The following is a 23,438-nucleotide window of genomic DNA, read 5'->3' on the forward strand; positions in this document are numbered from 1 at the left end:
TTATATTTGGGATATTCTAAAACCATAACCTCAGTTCTGCAAGAAAATGAGTGGGTTTCATCATATTTCCTCTAAGTAAGCAAAATCTTTCAGGACTAATCATCTTTTTATTTGCAACAGGTAAGACAAATTCTTCTTGATTCTTTATAAGGATCTTAACAGCTGGTCAGTTACTAATCGATCTACTGATAAGGTGCTATTGGAGGGTGACTTTGAAAAAAAAATGTTTTTCTCTTCACTTCCAGAATCCTATGAATACCCATTGATTTTAGTTTTATGACTTAGCAGTATGACTAATTTCTCATGTATCATTTAATCTAAAAGAAAAAAGTATCTGGGCATTTTCAGTACCTCGTTTGGTCTTGATCTTCAGGAAGGTCATCCTAGGCACTGGATAGTCTGGGAGAGGCGGGCTGTTTCACTGGCTGTATGCAAAGGCAAACTTCGCGACTTATCTGTTCTGGCTTTAGGTTCCTTCTCTCAGATAGGACAGGGCATATTAGTTGCAGACTGTCATCCTCCAGGTTCATTTTAGCTTTTGCACGCATCATCCTAAGACCTCTTGACAAACACTTGTTCTGAGAAGGGATTTCGGTATAGACAAAATCGTGGGAATGTCTGTAAGGTGCCTATAAACCGTGGTGTATGGTCTGCGAGAAACTGTGAACAAGTGCTAACTACTACTCAAGCCAAACACCAGAATCAGGTGGTAACTCTGCAGTAGTTCAAGCCACTGTGAACTGGAAACTCCAAAGATGAAGTCGGGGAATTATTAGGTAATGATTTCATTGCTGGATAGTTGCCTGCTACATTAAGAGTGAAAGCGGAATGCCTACACATTGCCCTGTATAGCGTTAAAAACATACTAGAAAAGCGGTACTGAAAAATAAATATCTCCAGCAAAAGTAGAAAAAGTACTGAAAATGTTCCTCTCCTCCGCTGCTGAAAACTCAATCCCTACATTTCTCATAGGTAAAACGGAGGGCCGTGACCATAGTGGAAGTGTTCAACCAACTCCCCAAAACATCTCTTGGGGGCGAGGGGAGGAGGGAAAGCAGTCTGGAGGTGTCTGCGCTACAAATCAACTCCAGAGAAACGCTCCTTCGGCCAGCGAACTCCTCCACAGAGAAGGTTCCAGCGGCAGCCACCCTCTTCTCCACAAAGGTTCCAGCCGCAGCCCCCCTGCTCCCCTTAGAAGGTTCCAGCGGCGGCACCCCTCCTGCGCTTAGAAGGTTCCAGGACAGCCACCCTCTTCTGCACTGAAAAGGTTGCAGCCTCAGCCACCCTCTTCTCCTCAGGCCGCACTACCGCCCAGCCAAGCGGCACTGGCGGTGTCTAGGCAACAGTTCGCGCCGCCTTCGCCGCGCGAGCCCCGCCCCTCGGGGCCATTCCGCCACTGCGCGACTCGAAACTTCTTCCCTTCACTGGCTAGCGTCACGGTGGGGGTGGGCGGGACCAAGGCGTGCGGCGGTGAGGTCACTTCCGGCCCGGGAGCGCGCGGGTTGATTCGTCCTTCCTCGGCCGCGGGTGCTCGCTGCTCGGAAATGGCGGGTAAGTTCCCGGGAAAAAGTTTACCAAGGGGAGGAGGTGGCCCGCCTCGGGAGAGAACGGCGGGACGGCGATGACAGTGGCCGCCTGGAACTTTCGGGCTCTCCCCTGTGTTCCGAAAGGCCGAGTTCTCCGGCTGGCTTGCTGTCGGGCCGCGATCCGCGCCCCCGCCGCCCGCGGCCCGGGCTTCGGCGGCCGAGGACCGGAGAGGCGCGCGGGCGGCTGTCGGGGCTTCGTCTCTCCCGGTTGCTCTCTGCTTGGCGGGCGTTCCTCGCCGGGCCGGCGCGGTGCTGTCTGAGGGGTTCCGAGTGACTGCTTCATCGTCCCCTCGCTCTCTCACACTCTAATATTCCCCGGAGTCACATGTAGATGTTCCTTTGAGACGCGAGATTCCTGCGCTCTCCGTTCATCTTAAACTTGTGGAGTAGGACTATCACACAGTAGTGCCGTTCTGTTCCTCCCACTTTTTGGTTTTCTTGTAGGGTCGCTTCAGTTTATAGCATGTCGTGACGTGTAGTGGCCCTGTGTAGGTGTGTGGACGCTGTTTCGGTGTGGGTATGGTCTTTCCGCCCGCAGTTAACACAGCGTTTGAAGGGATGGACCGTGTCTATTTCGTTGGTGAGTTTTCTGTCCCGTGCCGTCTTAGTTGTCCGGCCGCAGGTTTATGGATTTGCGGGAGATGTAGGGATGTTTAAGGGACTAGGTTTGTTCTACAAGACTGTGGGATCTTAGCGCACGCTGGTATCGTCACCGAAGGATCAGGTTAGATGTACGTATCTTAGGAATCACATGTAGATTCGATCTCGGCTCTACCTGTTAGTAGTTGAGTGCTTTCAGATAAACCTCTTAGCAAATGAGTTTCTGAACATGAAGTGGAGTTGATAACAGTACCTGTTTATGAAAGTGTTAGTTAAGCTGACACATGCTTTCATGTGTTAAATTGGTTCTACGTAAATTCTTTCAGTGGATGCAGAAATCTCAATTTCATAGATTTGGGCCATCCATGTTAACCAGTGTGTTTACAGAGCTAGTAGCAATGGTGAAGTCTGCATTTGAAGCCAGGAGTTCTGACTTAATTAATCTATGCTGTCTTAAGTCCTTTCCATTTTCAATGTATGTATGTTTAACCACTTTTTGAAGTTTGTGGTGTGTCATTGTACTTCTGCTTTCTTTCTTTTCCTAAGATTTATTTATTTTTATTGCAAAGTCAGATACACAGAGAGAAAGATTATCCATCTGCTGATTCACTCCCCAGGTGGCTACAACAGGCTGGAGCTGAACCTATCTGAAGCCAGGAGCCAGGAGTCTCCTCAGGGTCTCCCAGGCAGGTGCAGGGTCCCAAGGTTTTGGGCCATGCTCTGCTGTTTTCCCAAGCCACAAGCAGGGAGTTGGAAGGAAAGTGGAGCAGCGGGGACAGGAACCAGCACCGCACCGATGTGGGATTCTGGCATGTGCTAGAGGAGGACTTTAGCCCCTAGGCTACCATGCCATGCCCTGTACCCCTGCTTTCTGCTCATGACTCTTACTTCCTGGATTTTTGCTAATTTTAATTATCATTTTGTGAAGAGTAACTGTCATCTTTGTTTAAGTTTGTCTTGATAATGATTTTTTCCCCTCTACTGTTTGTGAAAACAAATAGTGATGGGTGGCCACTTTACAGTAAAAGCATTTGGTCATCCCAAAGTTAAAAAAAAGTACAATATAGTAGACTTTCTTTCCTTCTTATCCCCCTTCATATCCTCCTTGAGATAATCCATGCGTTATTAGTTTTGTAGTTAGTTGATCTGGAAAGTTTTGGGTAGAATTTTTCTAGTATTAGAAATGCAGTTCTTTCTTAATTACTTTGACATTCCTTGTTTCTTATATCTGATATTCTTATATCTGAAGTAGTGGTGTCCTTCAGCATTATATTTGTTTTTTGAGAAGACTACTCAGCTATAAAATCTTGATTTGTATAAGTATTAAGTCTTCAGAAGTGTAAGTAGTATGTCAGTATTAATTTTTAGGCTTATTCATTTATTTAAAACGTGCCTGTTTAGTAAGCATCTGTTTCTAAAGTGATTTTCTGTTTTATAGTACTGGGTGTGTTTGTTGAGGAATATGTAAAAACTGACCTATACATTTGTCTTACCATTTCTCCACCTTAAGAAGGTTTGACTATTTAAATCACTTCCAAGCAAATCTTTCAAAAACATTTCTTTTTTTAGGATTTGGTGCTATGGAAAAATTTTTAGTAGAATACAAGAGCGCAGTGGAGAAGAAACTGGCAGAGTACAAATGTAACACCAACACAGCAATCGAGCTGAAGTTAGGTATGTATGCCATTTCCAGGTGATATGTGCTATGCATACTGTATGTGTGTGTCATCTTTCTAAATGTATTATTCTTAAAATTTTAGTTGAAAGGCAGTTTCAAAGAGAGAGGGAAAAGAGGTTTTCTATCTACTGGTTCACTCCCTAAATGGCCACAACAGCCAGGTCTAGCCAGAAGCTTCTTCTGAGTCTCCCCCATAGGGGCAGGGAGCAGTCTTATCTGCTTTCCCAAGCACATTACTACAGAGCTGGATTAGAAGTGTAGTGAATGGGGCTGGAACCAGCATCCAGACTAACCCACCCTTTCTTTTTAAATTTAAGAGACAGTTTGTGTGAATGTATGACCTTCAACATGAATTGATAATTGAACTTATTAAATTTTTTGAAAGCTATATTTTTTTGATTGGAAAAGCAGATTTTTTTAAATTTTATTTTTTATTATGTTTACATAGTTGATCAGAGTGAAACCATTATTTCCAAATCTTGCCCCCTCTTCCTCCTGGGTATGGGAGAAGGGAGAAATTAGGGGAGAAGCCACCCCCAGCCTCCCTACCACCCCATTACCTGGGGATGGGAACGGCCACCTGATGCCGTTCCATGGTCCCGATGTGCAGCATGCTTCAAGGGTTCCACTTAAGTAGTTTCGATAGTTCTAAAATGCTGTCTAGCTTGCCAGTCCAAGGATGAGGAAATCTTTCCAAGGTCCATCTGCAGATACAGTCACCCCAGAGGCTGCATTCGTCCAGTTATTTGCTGTCAACACTTGACTGGTGTAATTGAGCAATTTGTTTTTGCCATGGTACCAGATGTCCTCTGCAGGCCCCAATGGACTGCCATATCCTCCATGTGCACCTGGGCATGCTGTCTAGTGCTCCAGCTTAGCCACTTAGGAGGTGAAGTTCTGACACATACATTCCATAGTCAAGCCACAGGTTCTATGATTCTCCCCGTAGTTGGAGTTGTGAGTCCAGCAGTTCAGTTGGGAGGATCTCTAAAGAGACCTCATCTAAGGTGATGCAAGACCTGACTGTGGTGTATGATTGCCAGTGTAGGGTCCAGCTAAGTTTGTCACCCACATCCACTTACACACACAGTGGTAGTTGTAATTACTAGGTCAGTTTTATCTCCAACCTCGTCTCTCTCTCTCTTTTTTTTTTTTTAAAGATTTATTTATTTTTATTACAAAGTCAGATATACAGAGAGGAGAGATAGAGGAAGATCTTCCGTCCGATGATTCACTCCCCAAGTGAGCTGCAACGGGCCGGTGCGCGCCGATCCAAAGCCGGGAACCTGGAACCTCTTCCGGGTCTCCCACGCGGGTGCAGGTTCCCAAAGCATTGGGCCGTCCTCAACTGCTTTCCCAGGCCACAAGCAGGGAGCTGGATGGGAAGTGGAGCTGCCGGGATTAGAACCGGCGCCCATATGGGATCCCGGGGCGTTCAAGGCGAGGACTTTAGCCACTAGGCTATGCCGCCGGGCCCCCCCCCTTTTTTTTAAGATTTATTTGTTTTATTGGAAAGGCAGATGTACAGAGAGGAGAGACAGAGAGGAAGATCTTCCGTCCGATGATTCGCTCGCCAAGTGGCTGCAGTGGCCTATGCTGCTCCAATTCAAACCAAGGAGCCAGGAACTTTTTCTGGGTCTCCAACGCGGGTGCAGGGTCCCAAAGCTTTGGGCTGTCCTCGACTGCTTTCCCAGGCCACAGGCAGGGAGCTAGATGGGAAGTGGAGCTGCTGGGATTAGAACCGGGGCTCATATGGGATCCTGGCGCTTTCAAGGTGAGGACCTTAACCATTACGCTATTGTGCCGGCCCTCCAACCTCTTCTCTTAAGTAAACCAGCAGATGCTGTGACCCAGCCCACCACACACTGCCCTCACGTTCACCAACATGACCTGCAGCCTAGTTGGGGCGACCCCCAATAACTCCTACCGGACTTGGTTCCAGCCCTGGTTCCGGCCCTGGTTCCTATGCTTGCCATTATATTCAGTAGACTAGCCTAGTCTGTCCCGTATCCCATTCACCTCTCGTACACATCAGTGGGCACTGAAGCCTAGCTCAACCCAGCCGACCCCACTGTCCAGCCCACACTCATGCTCATAGGTGCCACCCACCTGTCTAGCCAGGTACACCCCCAGCCCTGATTCTCTTGCTCACCAGTGGGAGTTGTAGGCCATCAGAGAGGTGCCCACACTTCCCCTAACAGACCCATTTCCAGCCCTGAATCTTGCACTTGTCAGGTGCTTCTGCAGTTTTGCCTGACAGGGCTTATCCCGCCTATTCCGGGGTTTGTCAGCTAATGCTATGGCAAAGCCCAAGCAGCCTGCACCTATTCTGGCCTGTGCATGTATCACCTAGTTAGCCCAGCCTAGCTCTTCCCTCCAGTCCAGCTGACATGCAGGCCAACAGGTGTTGTAGTGGTGCCTGGCCTGGTCTGCTCCTGGTTCTAGTACCCACACTAAACAGTGGGAGCAGTAGCTCAGCAGGAGAGCCCCCCGAAGGCTCCCTACCAGGTTTATACCCCACCAACCCCAGTTCTCACTTATGCAGGTGGATACTGTGGCCCAGTCTGGTATGGCCTGCCTCATTCCGGCATTTACTGGCAGGTGCTTTAGCCTGTTCTTGCCTGTCCTGCCTCCAGTTCCAGCTCGTGCTGGTGGATGCTGCCGCCCAGCCCAGCCAGCCCCCAGCCCCCAGCCCCAGCCCTAATGTGAACTGGCTGGTGTTGCAACCATCCCATCCTGGTTCTCAGATCTGCCAGTAGGTGTTGTGAACTGGTCCAGCCTGTTCACACAGGTATACTGCTAGGTGCAGTAACCTGGCTTGGTCTGGGCTACTCCCAGCCTTGGTTCTTGCATTCACCTATAGGGACTGCATTCCTGAGAAAGGAATTCCTAAGCTCCTCTGTGAGGCCTCCTCGCAGTGGCAGATCTCGCATATGCAGGTGGGTAGAAAGGCAGATTTTTACAGAGGGAAAAGTCTGCTATACACTGGTTCACTTCCGAGATGACTGCAAGGAGCCGAGCTGGTCTGAAGCCAGGAGCTTCTTCTGGGTCTCCCATATGGTATAAGGTCCCAAGGGTTTGGGTCATCCTCCACTGTTTTCCCAGGCCACAGCAGGGAGCTGAATCAGCAGCCAGGACACAACCCAGCACTCATACGCCATGCTGGCAGTTCATCAACCTGCTACACCACAAAGCTGGCCTCCTATTTCATGGAATATTGTTTGAGATAGCACCCCACACAAACCAAGGTTATAGATAATCACACAATGCGATTTGAGCTCCATATCAATAGAGCATTTTAGCGCCCAAGCGATTTTCAACTAGCATTGAAAACAGCTGCTCTGGCACCACATACTGCTAATGTGAATGTGACATTTTGGGGCTGCTGCAATGGCTCAATTAGTTCAAGTGCCAGAATCCTATATGCATATTAGTTCTTGTCCTACTGTTCCACTCCCTGTACAGCTTCCTACTAATGACCTGGGAAAGCAGTGAGGGTGGCCCAAATCATTGGGACTCCGCACCTGTGTGGGAGACCTGACTAAAGGTTTGTGGCTTTGGATTGACTCCGCTTCAGCTGTTGCTGCCATTGGGGAGTGAACTAGCGGATGAAAAATCTTTATCTCTTTGTCTTTCCTTCTCTCTGTAAATCTGCTTCTCAAATAAAAATAATACTTTAAAAAATGTATTTAGGGCCCGGCGGCGTGGTCTAGCAGCTAAAGTCCTCGCCTTGAACACGAGGGATCCCATATGGGCACCAGTTCTAATCCCTGCAGCTCCACTTCCCATCCAGCTCCCTGCTTGTAGCCTGGGAAAGCAGTTGAGGACGGCCCAAAGCCTTGGGACCCTGCATCCGCGTGGGAGACCTGGAGGAGGTTCCAGGTTCCCGGCTTCAGATTGGCGCAGCACCGGCCATTGCGGCTCACTTGGGGAGTGAATCATCGAACGGAAGATCTTCCTCTCTGTCTCCTCCTCTCTGTATATCTGACTTTGTAATAAAAATAAATAAATCTTTAAAAAAAATGTATTTATTTGAAAGAGTTACAGAGAGAGCAAGCACTTACTTCCATTGGCTGGGTTGCTGCCTAAATGGCTGCAATGGCCAGGACCTGCAGCTTCTTTCAGTTTCTCATTTGGAGCCCAGACACGTGGACCATCCTTCAGTACTTTCTCAGCAACATAAACAGGGAGCTGGATTGGCAGTATTGGCACCCATATAGGATGCTGGTATCACAGGTAGGGGCTTAGTGTGGTATGCCGTGGTGCCATCTCCAGCTCGTTTTGCCTTACACTGAGCAAAGTCTATTGTGGCAGATATATACACAGCAATGGAAAGTGGTTAAACAGCATGCTTATGCTGATGTCTGTTATTTTTGGGGAAGGGGAGAATTATGTATAAGGTTATTTGTAGAATGATATCACTATGAATATAATGGGAATATAGTTTATTCATCAGTAGAGGAATTAACCTTGGATGTTGGTGTGGAAAATTTCTACCCTGGTAACAAGAAGGGGAGAATATATGAGAATGGCTACAGTAAATTAGAAAATGGAGGTGTGGCAGTCTAAGTGAGATTTCTTCTGAATGTTCCTGAGTCATAAGTGTGATAAGAAACAAGGTCATGGGCACAAGGTCATGGGCCTGGTACAATGGCCTGGTGGCTGAATCCTCGCCTTGCAACCACCAGGATCCCATATGGGTGTTGGTTGGTGTCCTTGCTGCTCCACTTCCCATCCAGTTCCCTGCTTATGGCCTGGGAAAGCAGGAGAGGTTGAGTAGGAGCTTGAGTGAGCTTGGGAATTACGTTAGGATTGTCAAGCAGCATTAAGGGCCTGCTTTAAGTTGGAGTTTGTGAGTGTAAAGTGACATCAGCCACATGTAGATGCAAGGGTGCAGCAGAGTGGGTATATAACCAAATTTTGAGGTTTTACCTGGCTGCTCTGACAAGTTACAGTGAAGGAACTGAGGATGTTTATGGGGTAATGAGAATATTGATGAGCCGTGAAATTCTAATCTGAAAAAGGGAAGAAAAGTGAGTATATGAATGAGCTTTTGGGGGAGTGGTGAGGTTGTGCTCAAATTGGTTTGTTGTAAGTCATGTTAAGGGTTGGAATTGTTAAAATTATCAGGAAATAAAAGAGGTGATGCTTAGATGATACAGTATTTCAAATAAACACTTAAGGGGATGAAATAAACATTTAAGAGGGTATGTTTGTAAGTGATAGGAGCTTAAGAACATGTAATGGAAATAAATGCCTGAGGTGCAGTAAAGATAGCATTTCTTCGAGGAGAAATCCAGAAACACGCTGGGTGGGAAAATTTATTTTCATTAATCTTTTTTTTTTTTTTAAGATTTAGTTTATTTTTATCACAAAGTCAGATATACAGAGAGGAGGAGAGACAGAGAGGAAGATCTTCCGTCTGATGATTGACTCCCCTAGTGGCTGCAACGGCCAGTGCTGTGCTGATCCGAATCCTGGAGCTAGGAGCTCTTCAGGGTCTCCCATTTGGGTGCAGGGTCCTTAGGCTTTGGGGCGTCCTCCACTGCTGTCCCAGGCCACAGGCAGGGAGCTGGATGGGAAGCGGGGCTGCCGGGATTAGAACTGGCACCATATATGGGATACTGGTGCTTTCAAGGTGAGGACTTTAGCCGCTAGGCCACCGTACCAAGCCCCTATTTTCATTAATCTTGAAGGTACCAGGATTTAGATGTACTGTAGGAAAGAGTAACAGTGCAGTGGGAATTGAATTCTTCATAGCAAGAGGGAAGGATATGAAACATAAGCATCAAAGCTGTTTCTTACAATATGGGAAATTATTAGTCTCAATTTAGCAATGAGGAGGAAGGAGGATACCCTGTTCTAGCAGTACGAAGGGATTGGAGAGAAAGCCGTCATTGCTTGAGAGGTTTTTAGGAAGACAGTGTCCTTAGGAGAAAGCCAGGTGTGCCAGTGAACTGTTAGAGTGAAAAAGTATTAGGACAGCATTCAGGAAAGAAGTGGAGATATGAATTTTGGGGGGTGGGTTGCCTTTTTTTTTTTTTTTTAAGAATCCTGTATCGGAAAGGGAGATTTACAGAGAGAAGGAGAGACATAGAGATATATCTTCCATTGACTGGTTCACTCCCTAAATGGCTGCAGTGGCCAGAGCTGAGCCATTCCAGAGTCAGGAGCCAAGAGCTTCCTTTTTCTCCCATGTGAGTGCAGGTGCCTAAACTTGAGCCATTCTTGACTGCTTTTCAAGGCTCCAAGCAGAGACCTGAATGGAAAGAAAAGCAACTAGGACATGGACTAGTGCCCATATGGATGGGACTGTAGTCCTTGCAGGAGGGGAAGATTAGCCAGTTGAACCCTCGTGCTGGGCCCTGGCATCTGACATATTTTATAATGTTGAGACCTCTAATGCAAGTTGGTGATGCTGATAAAAATGCTATCTACACACTTTTGCCACTCTTATGTTTTAATATAATTGGGGTGGGTATTCTGTTGCCGCAGGTTAGGCTGCCACTTGGGACACTCACATCACATTTCAGAATTCCAGTTCAAGTCCAGGCTACTCTACTTAAGATCCAGCTTTCTGCTAATGCATCCTGAGAGGCAGCAGGTGATGGATTAGTTGCTTTTGCCACCCTAAGGGAGACCTGGGTGGAATTCCTGGTTTTTGGCTTCAGTCAGGCGCTGCCCTGGCTGTTGTTGGCATTTACGTAATGAACCAGCAAAGGGACGATCTCTCTTGTCTTTGACTGCTTTTCACTGTCAGTTCTGACTTTCAAATAGATTACAATATATAATTATAAATGAAAACATTTTTTTAAGTTTTTTTTTTCCAATTTAGTGTGGATCAGGGAAAGATGTACTGGCCAAAACAAATAAGATTTTAATTATCTGAAGAACATAGGATTATGAAGAAACTTAGATATAGCTTAGAATATAGTTGGACACATGGAGAAAATATGGCATCATCTCTGATTCTGAGCATTTGTATCTGCATTATCAGCATCTGTTACCAAGTTGTACATATGTTAAATGTTTAACTGTTAAACTTATCTTTTAAAGATTTATTTCATTTTTAATTGCTAGAGAAGGAAAGAGATTTCGTACATCTGCTTGTACACTCCCCAAATGTTTACAATGGCGGAAGCCGAGCTGATCCAGAGCTGGGAGCCAGAAGTTTCTTCTGGGACTTCCACGCAGCTGCAGGGGTCCAAAGACTTGAACAATCCTCTGCTGCTTTCCCAGGGAGCTGGATGGGAAGTTGGGCAGCTGGGACCTGAACTAGCACCCATATGAGGTGCTGGTGCCACAGGTGGTGCTGGTCCCTTAGCTATTAAACTTTTAAAGATTGACTAATGTTCTTTTGTGATTTTTGAAGTTGTGCTTTAGTTCAGAAGATGTATAGATGATTCCTTCTCTCATGTATTTCATCTAACAACTACAGCAATGATAAGTGATTCTGAGAACCAGGAAGCACAAGAACTATGTATTGGAGTAGAAGTAGCAGGAAATAGACTCAAAAGGAAGGTTCATTGGAAGCTCTATGACATACGTAGCAGTAAGGTCCCTTCTTTTCCCAGGAGCCTTTTCAGGAATGTCAGAGAAAGTGGAACACTAAGGACTCAAACAGCTCGTATGCAAGGCAGACGCTGCAGGTGGTAGCTTAATCTTGTATTTCATGATGGAATAGTACACATTTTGCAGAAAATTTGAGGAGTACAAAAAGTCTAAGAAATAAAAATTACCCATAATGTATCACTCCAAGAATCACTTCTGTATTATAATGTAGGGTGTTTCCTTGTGGTATTTTTAATTGTGTATTTTTTAGTATTTCTTACGAAGTTGGGGTTACAGTGTCATGTTTCACCTAATTGTACCTTTGAACATATTCCCATTTCTGTCAGTAGATATTCTAAAAAACCTTGATGTTCAGTTGTAGAAGTCATTTTATGTATTTACTGTAACTTATTTAGTCTTTCATTGTTTGACATTTGGGTTGCTTGCTTGCTTTACTCTAATGCTTGCATGGCAAAGACTTAAAAATATTTAATGTTTATGACATCTGGGAGAGAATTTGTATTTGTATTCTTGTATAACAAGGCTTCAAAAAGCTTATGCAAAATGAATTAAAACATTTGTTTTAGTACCAAAAATGTTTTAAGTCCAAACATAGTACATTTTGAAGACCTCTTAGAGAATGTACATTTAGATATGCCAAATTGGTTCAGCCTTAAACCCATTTCCAACTTATAATTCTTTTTTGATGTGAACCATATTAAATGACAAAATAGTAAAGCCTTGATAATTTGGATTACAACAGCACTGAAAAAGCCAATCTGAAATATAGAAATAATTACGATGGCTGGGCTTATTACAATATCTTTTCAGGATAACTGTTTTCAAACATTAGAGATGCAACTGCTGAGAATTTTTAGGCTAATCAGCCTAGGCATACTGGACTACTACACTATTTTTTAACTGAAATAACAAAAATAAAAAGTGCAACAAACTAATGAATATCTATGATCCTACTACTTTACTTTTTCAAGTCGTGAAACTTTGTATTTGCCCAGGCCTTTTTTTCTTTCAAGTTTTATTACTAACATTTTCAAACATGTAGAAAAGATGAAAGATAGGTCAGTACTTACTATATATCCAACACCTAGATTTATTCCGGAGTTAGTATTTTCCATCTTTGCTCTATGTATATATTTTTGCTGAATTATTTGAAAGTAGGTTTCTGGGGCTTGGCGTGAAGGCTCAATGACTAAATCCTTACCTTGGACGTGCTGGGATCCTGTATGGCCACTGGTTTTGGTCCCGGCTGCTCCACTTCCCATCCATCTCCTTGCTTGGCTTGGAAAAGCAGCAGAGGACGGCCCAAAGTCTTGAGATCCTGTGTGGTAGATCAGGAAGAAGCTCCTGGCTCCTGGCTTCGAAGCAGCCACTTTGAGGAGTAAAACAATGGGTTGAAGAGCTTTCTTTCTGTGTCTCCTTCTGTCTATATATCTGCTTTTCCAATTAAATAAGTCTTTAAACAATAGATTTCTGAACTTAATGATATAGCACAAACATAAACATTTCTCTTTTTTTTTAAGATTTATTTATTTTTTATTACAAAGTCAGATATACAGAGAAGAGGAGAGACAGAGGGGAAGATCTTCCGTCTGATGATTCACTCCCCAAGTGAGCTGCAACGGCCAGTGCTGCACCGATCCGAAGCCGGGAACCAGGAACTTCTTCCAGGTCTCCCATGCGGGTGCAGGGTCCCAAAGCTTTGGGCTGTCCTCGACTGCTTTCCCAGGCCACAAGCAGGGAGCTGGATGGGAAGTGGAGCTGGCGGGATTAGAACTGGTGCCCATATGGGATCCCTGTGCGTTTTAGCCGCTAGGCCACAGCGCCGGGCTCAAACATTTCATATGCATGATTATGAAGCCATTCATACCTTAAAAATTCACAGTAATCCTTCAAAATCATAGAATTCCTGATTGCTTCCAGAATTCCTTAATAGTCTGTAGAAATTTATTTAGGGACCAATTTCTGGCACAGCTAGTTAAGCAGCTGCTGTGTGAACAGCATCCCATATTGTAATACTGGTTTACTTGCCATCAGCTTTTTAGTAGTGTGCCTGGGGGAAGGCAGCAGAAAATGAATGAGTACGGGGCTCTGCTGTCCTTGTGGGAGACCAGGATGGAGTCCCTAACCTTAACCTCCGCCTGGCCCAGTCCTATCTGTTGTAGCCATTTGGGGAGTGAACCAGCAGGTGGAAGATTTCAGTTATTTCCTGTCTCTGTCTTTGAAATAAGTCAATAAACCTTTCAAATAAGTTTAGATGCAATTACAGGACCTGTGCAGATGTCCTGGTTCTTTAAAATTTTCCCCTCCAGAACAGATGCAGAACAGATAACACATGCAGTTTTTCTTTTATTCCTCCTATGCCACTGATTTATTTGAAAGACAGTGACAGAACAACAGAGATCTCTCACCTGTTGGTTTACTGCCTTTGTTCTCGCAACAGTTGGACTGGGCCAGGCTAAAGCCTATAAAGATAAGGAGTGCAGTCTGGGTTTCTCATCTGCGTAGCAGGGACAGTACTCCTTAGTGGGAAGTTAGGTTGGAAATGAAGCTGGAACTTGAACTTAGGTACTCTGGCTTGGGTTGCACATGTCCTGAAAGGCACCTGGACCACTGTGCCAAAAGCCCCCACCCTCACTGGTTTGTTCGGAGGACCAGATTCACTGCACAGAGTGCTGCTGAACCAACATTCTGAGTTTCTGTTATGTAACCGTAACTTGTTCCACTGTCTTCTGTAATTCCTATAAATTGGGAAGTAAAATGCTTCAGTAATTTAGGGTAAACATTTCTTGGTAAGGAAACATAAGTGATACTGTATATTCATGCTACACTGAATCAAGAGGCTATGATGTTGATCTCTTCACAAGTGATGTAAAGTTAGACCACCTGGAAAGTGGCAAAAGATTACCCAACTTCATGTTAGATTGGCGTAGTTGAGGCTATAGAATGTCTTGGCACAGAGTATTCTCAAGGACACAGGAGACAAAGGAGTTTCTGTACCTTCTGGGAAGTGTATTTTTAGAGGGTATTTAAGCAGTAATTATAAAAATATTTTGCCACTCTACTTAGTGTTCTATTTCCAGACATTTCTGCCATGTGTATACTATAAGGGTACACACACACACAAACGTAATTAAAAGATTACTTTAAAAATTTGCTTTTCACTTTGTTATTTGAAAGGCAGAGAAATGAAGTTGGAAACATGTATGGACAGAGCTCCCCTCTGCTGGTTCCTCTGCACGTGCCCACAGTGACCAGGGCTAGGTTAAGGACCTAGGAGTGTAACTCAGGTCTCCATCAGGGTGGCAGGGACCTGACTACTCGTGCCATCACCATTGCCTCCAAAGGTCTGCATTAGCAAAAGGCTGGAATAGGGAGTTGGAGATGGGGAGTGAATACAGGTCCTCCAGTCTGGGACACAGGCATCTTAACCACTTAGCCTCAAGGAGCATTGTTTTCTTTTTATTATTATTATTTTTTTTAATTTTATGATGCAATTCCAAAGACTCTGGGATTTCCTTTACCCCTTCCCCACTCCCTTCCTCCCAGTGATTTCCTATGTTTTGTTATTTTCAATAGGAAAAGAACTGGTAAAAAATGAATGTCATCTAGCAGCCAAAAAGATACCCATAACATGGGCTTCATCTAACTCAACTGATTCTTGTTTTCAAAATGCTTCTTGCAGCATTCTGTTTTCAGTTCCTCTATGCTGTGATTTTTCTTAAAGTTTATTTTCTTTCTTTCTTTTTTTTTGGTTTGTTTTTTGTTTTTTGAATTTTTCTTCTTGCTATGCATTGTGCATATAGACACAAAATTAAAGATGAAACCTGGTACCCTCTCTCATCTAGTCTTCTAATTCTTGGGATAATTAATTTTGACACCGAAGCATTCAATGTAAATAATTTCACTTTTTAATCTCATAAAAATCGAGCATAAATCATAATGGAGAGTGGCATCTGAAGTAAGAAAAATGTTGATATATATTAGGTATGATGAAATTCTTGAAATGAAAATACATGTCACTTTTAATATCTGTGTCTTTTTAATTCTTTTTAAACAGTTCGTTTTCCTGAAGATCTTGAGAATGACATTAGAACTTTCTTCCCTGAATATACCCATCAGCTTTTTGGGGATGAGTAAGTAACTAAGTAAAATGTTTGCAATCAGTATAGCTTTTTTAGAAGTATTTTTTTTTTTTTAATTTATAAATCAGACCTGTTCCAAACTAATGGTTTTTGTGTAGTTTATCTTGAAACAACTATTCTAAAACAAGATTTTATTTATTTGAGAAGGCAGAGTGACAGGAAGAGAAAGACGCATGTTTTTCCATCCATTGCTTTACTCCTCAAATGCCTGCAGTAGTCAGGGTTAGGCCAGACCAAAGCCAGGAACTCCATTTATGTTCCGTGCAAGAGTAGCAGGGACCTGAGCATGTATACCATCATCTACTGCCTCCCAGAGTGTTCTTAAGAAGCTTAATGGTGGGGGCTGGGACAGTAGCTCAATAGGCTAATCCTCTCCCTGCAAGCGTAGCATCTCATGTGAGTGCCAGTTCATACTCTGGTGGCTCCACTTCTAGTCCAGTTATCTGCCTATGGCCTGGAAAAGCAGCAGAGGATGGCCCAAGTCCATGGGACCCTGCACACAAGTAGAGTACCCAGAAGATACTCCTATCTCCAAATCAGCTCAGCTCTGGTCATTGCAGCCTTTTGGGAGTGAACCAGTAGATGGAAGATTTTTGTTTCGCTTTCTAAATCTGCCTTTTATTAAAAATAAATGTGTTTTTGTTTGTTTGTTTTTTAAACTGGATTGGAAGTGGAAGGGGACTCAGTCTTGAGCCTAAGAGTCTTGCCTAAGAACATATGAATGGCTGGAGTTTGGACTCAGTCTGACTCTAGATTCCATCACATAACCACTACATTTTTTGTTATTTATTTTTTAAAAGATTTATTTATTTTGATTGGAAAGTTAGATATATAGGAAGAAGGAGATATATGAAGATATTCAGTCCACTGGTTCACTCCCCAAGTAGCCACAGTGACCAGAGCTGAGCTGATCAGCAGTCAGGAGCTTTTTCTGAGTTTTCCATGCAGGTGCAGGATCCCAAGGCTTTGGGCTGTATTTTGCTGCTTTCCCAAGCCACAAGCAGGGAGCTGGATGTCGAGTGGAGCATCTGGAACGTGAACTGGTGCTCATATGGGATCCTGGTACATGCAAGACAAGGGCTTTAGACACTTGGCTGTTGCGCCAGGCCATATTGTTGTTATTTTTTTTTTTTAAGATTTATTTATTTTCATTACAAAGTCAGATATACAGAGAGGAGGAGAGACAGAGGAAGATCTTCCACCCGATGATTCACTCCCCAAGTGAGCTGCAACGGGCCGGTGCGCGCCGATCCGAAGCCGGGAACCAGGAACTTCCTCCAGGTCTCCCACACAGGTGCAGGTTCCCAAAGCATTGGGCCATCCTCAACTGCTTTCTCAGGCCACAAGCAGGGAGCTGGATGGGAAGTGGAGCTGCCGGGATTTGAACCGGCACCCAAATGGGATCCCGGGGCGTTCAAGGCGAGGACTTTAGCCACTAGGCCACGCCGCCGGGCCCTGTTGTTATTTTTTTAAAAATATTTTTTTTCTCCCATCCAAGTACTAACCAGGCCTGACCCTGCTTAGGTTCTGAGATCAGACGGGATCGGGTGCGTTCAGGGTGGTATGGCCGTAGACATGAAATTTCAAGTATAATATAATAAGCTCTGATTCTTTACCTGAATTTTCTACTTAACATTTAATCACCATTATTTTAATAATTGCTTTTTCTGGTATAAATTGTCAAACCATTTGAGAGTTAGTTTGCAATCAAATTGTGATCAGTTACTTCTGAATTCTCCATATGTGTCTTCTGAAAACAAGGACAGATACATGGTAAAGTGATGAAACTCAAGAAATTTACTGCTGGGGCAGTGCTGTGGCTTGTGACACTGTCATCCTGTGTCCAAACGTCAGTAATGTATAGGTTCATTTAGTGACAGCCTTATTTCAGATTGGAGTGGTTAGTTTCATTGGGATGAGGTTCAGGTAATGCATATTTGTGCTAGCATTACAGAAGTTACCACCCGATGTCCTCACCGTATCACACTAACAAGTCCCTGACGCCAGTTTGTCCCATTGTTCGTTATATTAACTTCGGTTGCTTGGTTCTAGAGGGTCTGAGAGGTTTCTCCACTGTAGAGTTAAACATTTTCTTGTAATTTATAAGTAATCAGTGGTGTGAGTCTTTGAGACTGAAAATACCATTTCTGATCAAACTCACCCAGTACTTTTAACACCCATTAATGATTCTTTTCGGAAGCAGTTTTTTATTATAAATTGGTGATTTTCTGACTCTGTCACTTGATGATGGTCTATTATAGGGAAGTACATCTCTTCTTCCCTTATTTATATTAGAAGAGACTCGGGAACTTTATTTTTTGAAAAGTGAAAAGAAAGGCAAGATGTATTTTATAGGGAAAGAAAGTGAAAGTGCACACTTCTGAAGTATGGTGTAGACTTCAGGGAGAACCATGCCTCAATTATTTCAGTGGATTATTCTCCTTAATACTCAGATTATTCCAGATGTGACAAGTGGTCACTTTTTTCAAATTCTTATTTATTTGAGAGACAGAGAGAAATGAAAACAGACACACACCGTACATCTCCCTCAGTAGCTGAGAGAGCTGGGCTGTAGCCAGGGACTTAATCCATTTCTCCCATGTGGCTGGAAGGGACCCAGGTGCTGGAGTAAAGAAGCCAAGAATGAGCATTGAACCCACGCACATAAGTACATGAATGTGTGTGTAGCTTTAAAAAAACAAAAAATTTTTTAATTGAGAGAGTTAGCAAAATGTATCCTCCAAGTGCTGGTTCACTTCCCAGGTGGCCTCAATGGCCAGGCCTGCAGGTAGGCCAGAGCCTCATGTAGGTCTCCCAAACAGGTGGCAGGAGCCTAGACACTTGGGTCATCTTCTGCTGTTTTACTCAGGCCAGAAGTGGAGCAGCTGGCACCCAGGTGAGATGCTGGCATCACAGAGGGTGGTTTTACTCACTATGCTGCAGCACCAGCCCCAAGGGATATACATATACATATATTTTTTTTAAAGATTAGATTGTTTTTATTTGAAAGGTGAATCTTACAGAGAGAAGGAAAGATAGGGAGAGAAGATCTAGTGACTAGAGCTAAACTGATCCGAAGCCAGGAGCTTCTTTCAGGTCTCCCATATGGGTGTGGGTTCCTAAGGACGTGGGCCATCCTCTGCTGCTTTCCCAGGCCATAAGTAGGGAGCTGGATCAGGATATGGGATACCAGTGCCACAGGGCTGACGAGTAGCATGCTGTGCCACCACACCGACCCCTGGTACATGTCTTTTCATGTCTTTTTTTTTTTTTTTTAATATTGTTTGCATGGTTGACAGTGATGCAGAGGGTTGAGGTATGTTGGAAGGTGGGTAGGAAAATGTTTCAGGTTTTTTCTTTTTCTTCTCCCATATTTGAAAGAGGGGAATGGGAGGGGGCTGTTCCTTGCTGTCAAACTACATCAGCACCTGGAGATGGGAAACAGTCATTTGACAAAGCTGAGAGACCCTGATGTGGGGAAGTGTTCCAAGGGTATTATTGAGTGGTTTTGATAGTTCTGAGAAGTTGTTGGTTTTGTTGCTCCAGGGTTGAGAAAATCTTTCCAATGTCTGTTGTCTGACCAGTGCATCTTAGTGCATCCACAGACCCAGACACTTACTGCAAAGCTTGACCAGGAGAGTTGTCCAACCCCTTCTGCTCCCCATCCTCTGACGACAGTTGACATCTCTTGCTGGCCTAGAGGAGGAGACTGTCATGTCCCCTGTGTGCATCTGGGCCCACCTTTTTTTTTCCCCAATGTTTTTGGGTAGACATTGTGACATAGTGGGTTACATTGACATTTGGATGTTTACATCCTATTTTAGAGTTCCTTGTTTGAGTCCTGGCTACTCCATTTTCCAGCCCAGCTTCCTGTTAATGTACCCAGAGGAGCAGTAGGTGATAGTTTGAGGACTTGAGTCCTTGCCACCCATATGGAAGACCCAGATGGAGTTCTGGGCTCTTGCCTTCGGCCTGCCCAGGCCTGGCTGTTCAGGCGTTTGTGAGTGATGAAAGATCAGTCTCTCTCTCTCTTAGTCTGCCTTTCAGGTAAATGAAAATAAAACATTTACAATAATTATTTTCATTTTATTCCAAAGGGAGAAACAAAAATCTCATCCTTTGATTCACTGCCTAGATGCCTACAGTGGCCAGAGCTGGGCCAAGCTAAAACCAGAAGTATAGGACTCAAACCAGGGCTTCCGTGTGGATGATAGGGAGAGAACTGGGATTCCTACCAAGCACTGTTAAAGGGATAAAGATGCTCCAAGCTTAACCAGTAAGCCAGGCACCTGCCCCTCTAACTTCTCAAGTGCCATTGTTCCTTGTATTTCAGTGCTTGCTTCAGCAGTACATTTACTTAAAATTTAGAATGAAGCAGAGATTAGCATGGTGCCTGTGCAAGGAAGACATGTGAAAAATTGTGTTTTTTACATATGAACATTGAAGCTCGACTTTCTTGCAAATGCTTGTTTTCTGTTTGTTGTTTAAAATCTTGCAACTACTTATAAAGTTAAATTCGTTTATATGTAGGTTAATACTTGCTAATGACTTTGCAGGAATTAATTTTAAATATTGTTTTTGTTTGCTTTAGTGAAACTGCTTTTGGTTACAAAGGGCTGAAGATCTTGTTATATTATATTGCTGGTAGCCTGTCAACAATGTTCCGTGTTGAATATGCATCTAAAGTAGATGAAAACTTTGACTGTGTGGAGGTAAGGACAGAATACACCTATTTTTTTAACTGTATTTTCCAATTTAGGTTAGACATGTTTTAAAATTTAAAGGTGTAAGGAAAAACAGAAGGTATGTAGCAGATTTAAAATCACATATTCAATCTCTAGTTGTAGGTATTTGCCTTCTTGTCATTACATTTAACCCTATGATTGTAATGCTTAGTTTGTTTCTTAGATGGACCTTTTTCCTGAAAATTTTGGCTTTGCTTTTCTGGTTTTTTTGTTTTGGTTTAGTTTAGTTGTATTTTGTTGTTGTTGTTGTTGTTTTGTTTGTTTGTTTTTTGATAAGCGAGGATACAGACACTACCCAGTCACTTACTCACTCCCTCAGTACCTCAAAATGCTCTTGTTGTGGACTAGTTCCCAAATCCAGGAACCAGAAATTCGACCCAGGGCCCGGCACAATAGCGTAGCAGTTAAAGCAGTTAAAGTCCTCTCCTTGAACGTGCTGAGATCTCATATGGGCGCCCTGCTTCCAATCCAACTCCCTGCTTTTGGCCTGGGAAAGTGGTTGGGGGCCCAAAGCCTTGGAACCCTGCATCCGTGTGGGAGACCCGGAGGAAGCTCCTGGCTTCTGGCTTCGGATTGACTCAGCTCCAGCCTTTGCAGCCACTTGGGGAGTGAACCACCAAACAGAAGATCTTCCTCTCTGTCTCTCCTCCTCTCTCTCTATATATATCTGACTTTCAAATAAAAATAAATAAATCTTTAAAAAGAAAGAAAGAAATTCAACCCAGTCTCCCAAGTGGTTAGCAGGAAGCCAGGAGGTGAGCCTAGGTACTCAATACAGGCCCTTGATAACTTCATACTGCATCTTGACTGCTGTGCCAGATGTCCTCCTCCAGAATTGCACTTTCTGATAAGAATTTTATTTACCAGCTCAAAGGTTTTTTGATTATTTATTTATTTATTTTACAGTAGGATCTGTGAGTTCTTTTTATTATTATTATTATTATATTTTTGACAATCTTTACATTGTTAATTAGGGTAAAAAGGTACAAGGGCTATAGGGAAGTGGGTAAGACTATTATTTTCCTATTGTTTCCTTCAAATATCTGAGGTAAAGGGAATACTGAGGGAGAAGCCCCACCCAGTCTCCCACCCATCCCAGGTCCCCGATGTGGGGCATGCTCTGAGATCCTTGCTCAAGTGGTTTTGATAGTTCACCAGTTATGAATTGCTGCCAATATCGCCACTCCAGGCACGATGAGGTTGTTGAAGAATCCACTGATTGACATAGTCCATCATATAGTCTCCATTTGTCCATTATTTTGCTGCCAACATATAGTTGAGGTGATGATTGACCTGTTCTGACTTCTGTCTTTTCTTGGTTAGGGTTCTGAGTCCGCCATTTCAATTGGGGAGATCTCCAAAAGAAACTTTGAGGTGTTCCCAGACCAGATTCTTGTATGTACTAGCAAGTACATGGCCCGCCACAGTCCATCACCCCGATCAGCTGGTAGTTGCAATTGTTGAGTTGATTCTGTTTTCAGCCTCGACTTCCACTGGAACCAGCGGATGTTGCAGTCCAGTCTGGTTCTGCCCAGCACATACTCGGCCCTCACATCAACCAGTGGGAGCTGCAGCCTAGTCAGAGCGATCCACAATAACCCCCACCAGGCCCGCCCCCTACCCTGGTTTGCCAGTCTGTGTGGCAGACTAGTCCAGTCTGTCCTATATCCCATTTGGCTCTTGTACATGTCGATGGGTATTGAAGCTTAGTTCCATCCAACCAGCTCAACTCTCCAGCCTTCACGGATGTTGTTGAGTGCCTCTCTGTCTAGCCATCCTAGCCCCTGTCCTGGTTTTTTGTGCCCTCCCATGGGAGTGGTAACCCAAAAGGGAGGAGTCCACTATTTCCCTCCCAGGTCTCTCTCACACCCAGATTATGCACTCTCCAGGTGGTTCTGTGATTTGACTTGACAGAATTAGTCCCCCGTGCCAGCTTCTGCTGCGGCTAAGCCCAAACAACCCTCACCCACTCTAATTTTGTTTGTACCAGTAGGAATAATACGCCCACCCTGGCTTTTCCCTGATCTAGTCCACATGAGGCGCACAGGTGCTATAACCCTGCCTAGTCTGGTCTGTCCCCATCCCAGCTCACGCTCTCCAGCTGTCCAGCAAGGGAACCACCTCTTATTCCCCTGTCAGCTCTGCCCCTCCCTTCCTGATTCTCACATGTGCTGGTTGGGTACTGTGGTCACATCTGGCACAGGCAACCACACCTTGGCTTTCTGTGTTGTGTACTGCTTTTGTCACGACCGAACCTGGCTCGACCCACACTCTGCTCCAGTGTTCGGATTTGCCAGTGGATGACGTGAACTGATTCAGCCTGGTCTGCCCCCGACCCATGCCAAATGTATGCCAGTGGGACTCTTTCCATGACCTCTTCTGGGCTGTTTCCTTCCATGCTTCTTGCGCTTACTTGCAGGGTCTGTGTCCTGTCAGAGGAGTTGCCCAGGCTCCTCCATCAGAACCCCTCCTAGTGCCAGGTTTCGCACATACCAGTGGGTCCATGAGCCAGCCCTACTCAGTTCACCTCCTATCCTAGCAAGAACAGTGGCTTTTCCTAACTGGCCTTCAACCCATTCTGGTTCTTGCCATTGGATGTTTCAGCCCAGCCACGGTTCGTCCATACCCACATACAGCTCACACATGGCTCAATAGGGGCTGAAACCTAGCCTAGTCCGTCCTACATCTACCTTGGTCCTCCAGAACACCAGAAGGTGTTGCAGTCTGACCTGGCCCGGTGCATCAAGTCCCAGTCCACACTTGTGCCAAAGGAAACTACAACTGTAACCCGATCAGAACGTAGCCCCATTCCAGCTCGTGCACCCCTTAGTGGGAACCTCAACCCAGCTAGGGTTTCCCCTTAGCTCCCCAATCGGGCCTGTTCCCAGCCAGTGTTCAGCATGCCAGTGGTTGCTCTGACTCAGCTTGGCACAGCCCATCACCTGTCGTGACTCCTGCCTTAGACACTGTGGCTCAGCATCCCTGGCTCATGCAGACCAATTGGTGCAAGAACCTAGCTGGGCATCTCTTGTGCTCCATCATGGTGTCTAATTTAACTTGTGGGCTAAGGTTTGCTCAGTACTGCCCGGTGCGCGTGTTCCATCGCCTTTTCATA

At 44.5% G+C, this 23,438-nt stretch overlaps 1 protein-coding gene across 1 annotated transcript in view; it reads left to right on the forward strand.

The window, feature by feature from the left end:
• The first annotated feature begins 1,402 nt into the window (after positions 1-1,402).
• The window catches only part of HAT1 (histone acetyltransferase 1), a 49,379-nt gene continuing 27,343 nt past the window's right edge, over positions 1,403-23,438 (forward strand). The window contains exons 1-4 of the mRNA XM_004577064.4: positions 1,403-1,551; positions 3,756-3,860; positions 15,494-15,569; positions 20,170-20,290. Of these exons, the coding sequence (XP_004577121.1) occupies positions 1,545-1,551; positions 3,756-3,860; positions 15,494-15,569; positions 20,170-20,290 (309 nt within the window). The 5' untranslated portion in view covers positions 1,403-1,544. The remainder of the gene's footprint in view (positions 1,552-3,755; positions 3,861-15,493; positions 15,570-20,169; positions 20,291-23,438) is intronic.

Source organism: Ochotona princeps, chromosome 5 (genome assembly GCF_030435755.1).
Source record: "Ochotona princeps isolate mOchPri1 chromosome 5, mOchPri1.hap1, whole genome shotgun sequence".
Taxonomy (NCBI): domain Eukaryota; kingdom Metazoa; phylum Chordata; class Mammalia; order Lagomorpha; family Ochotonidae; genus Ochotona; species Ochotona princeps.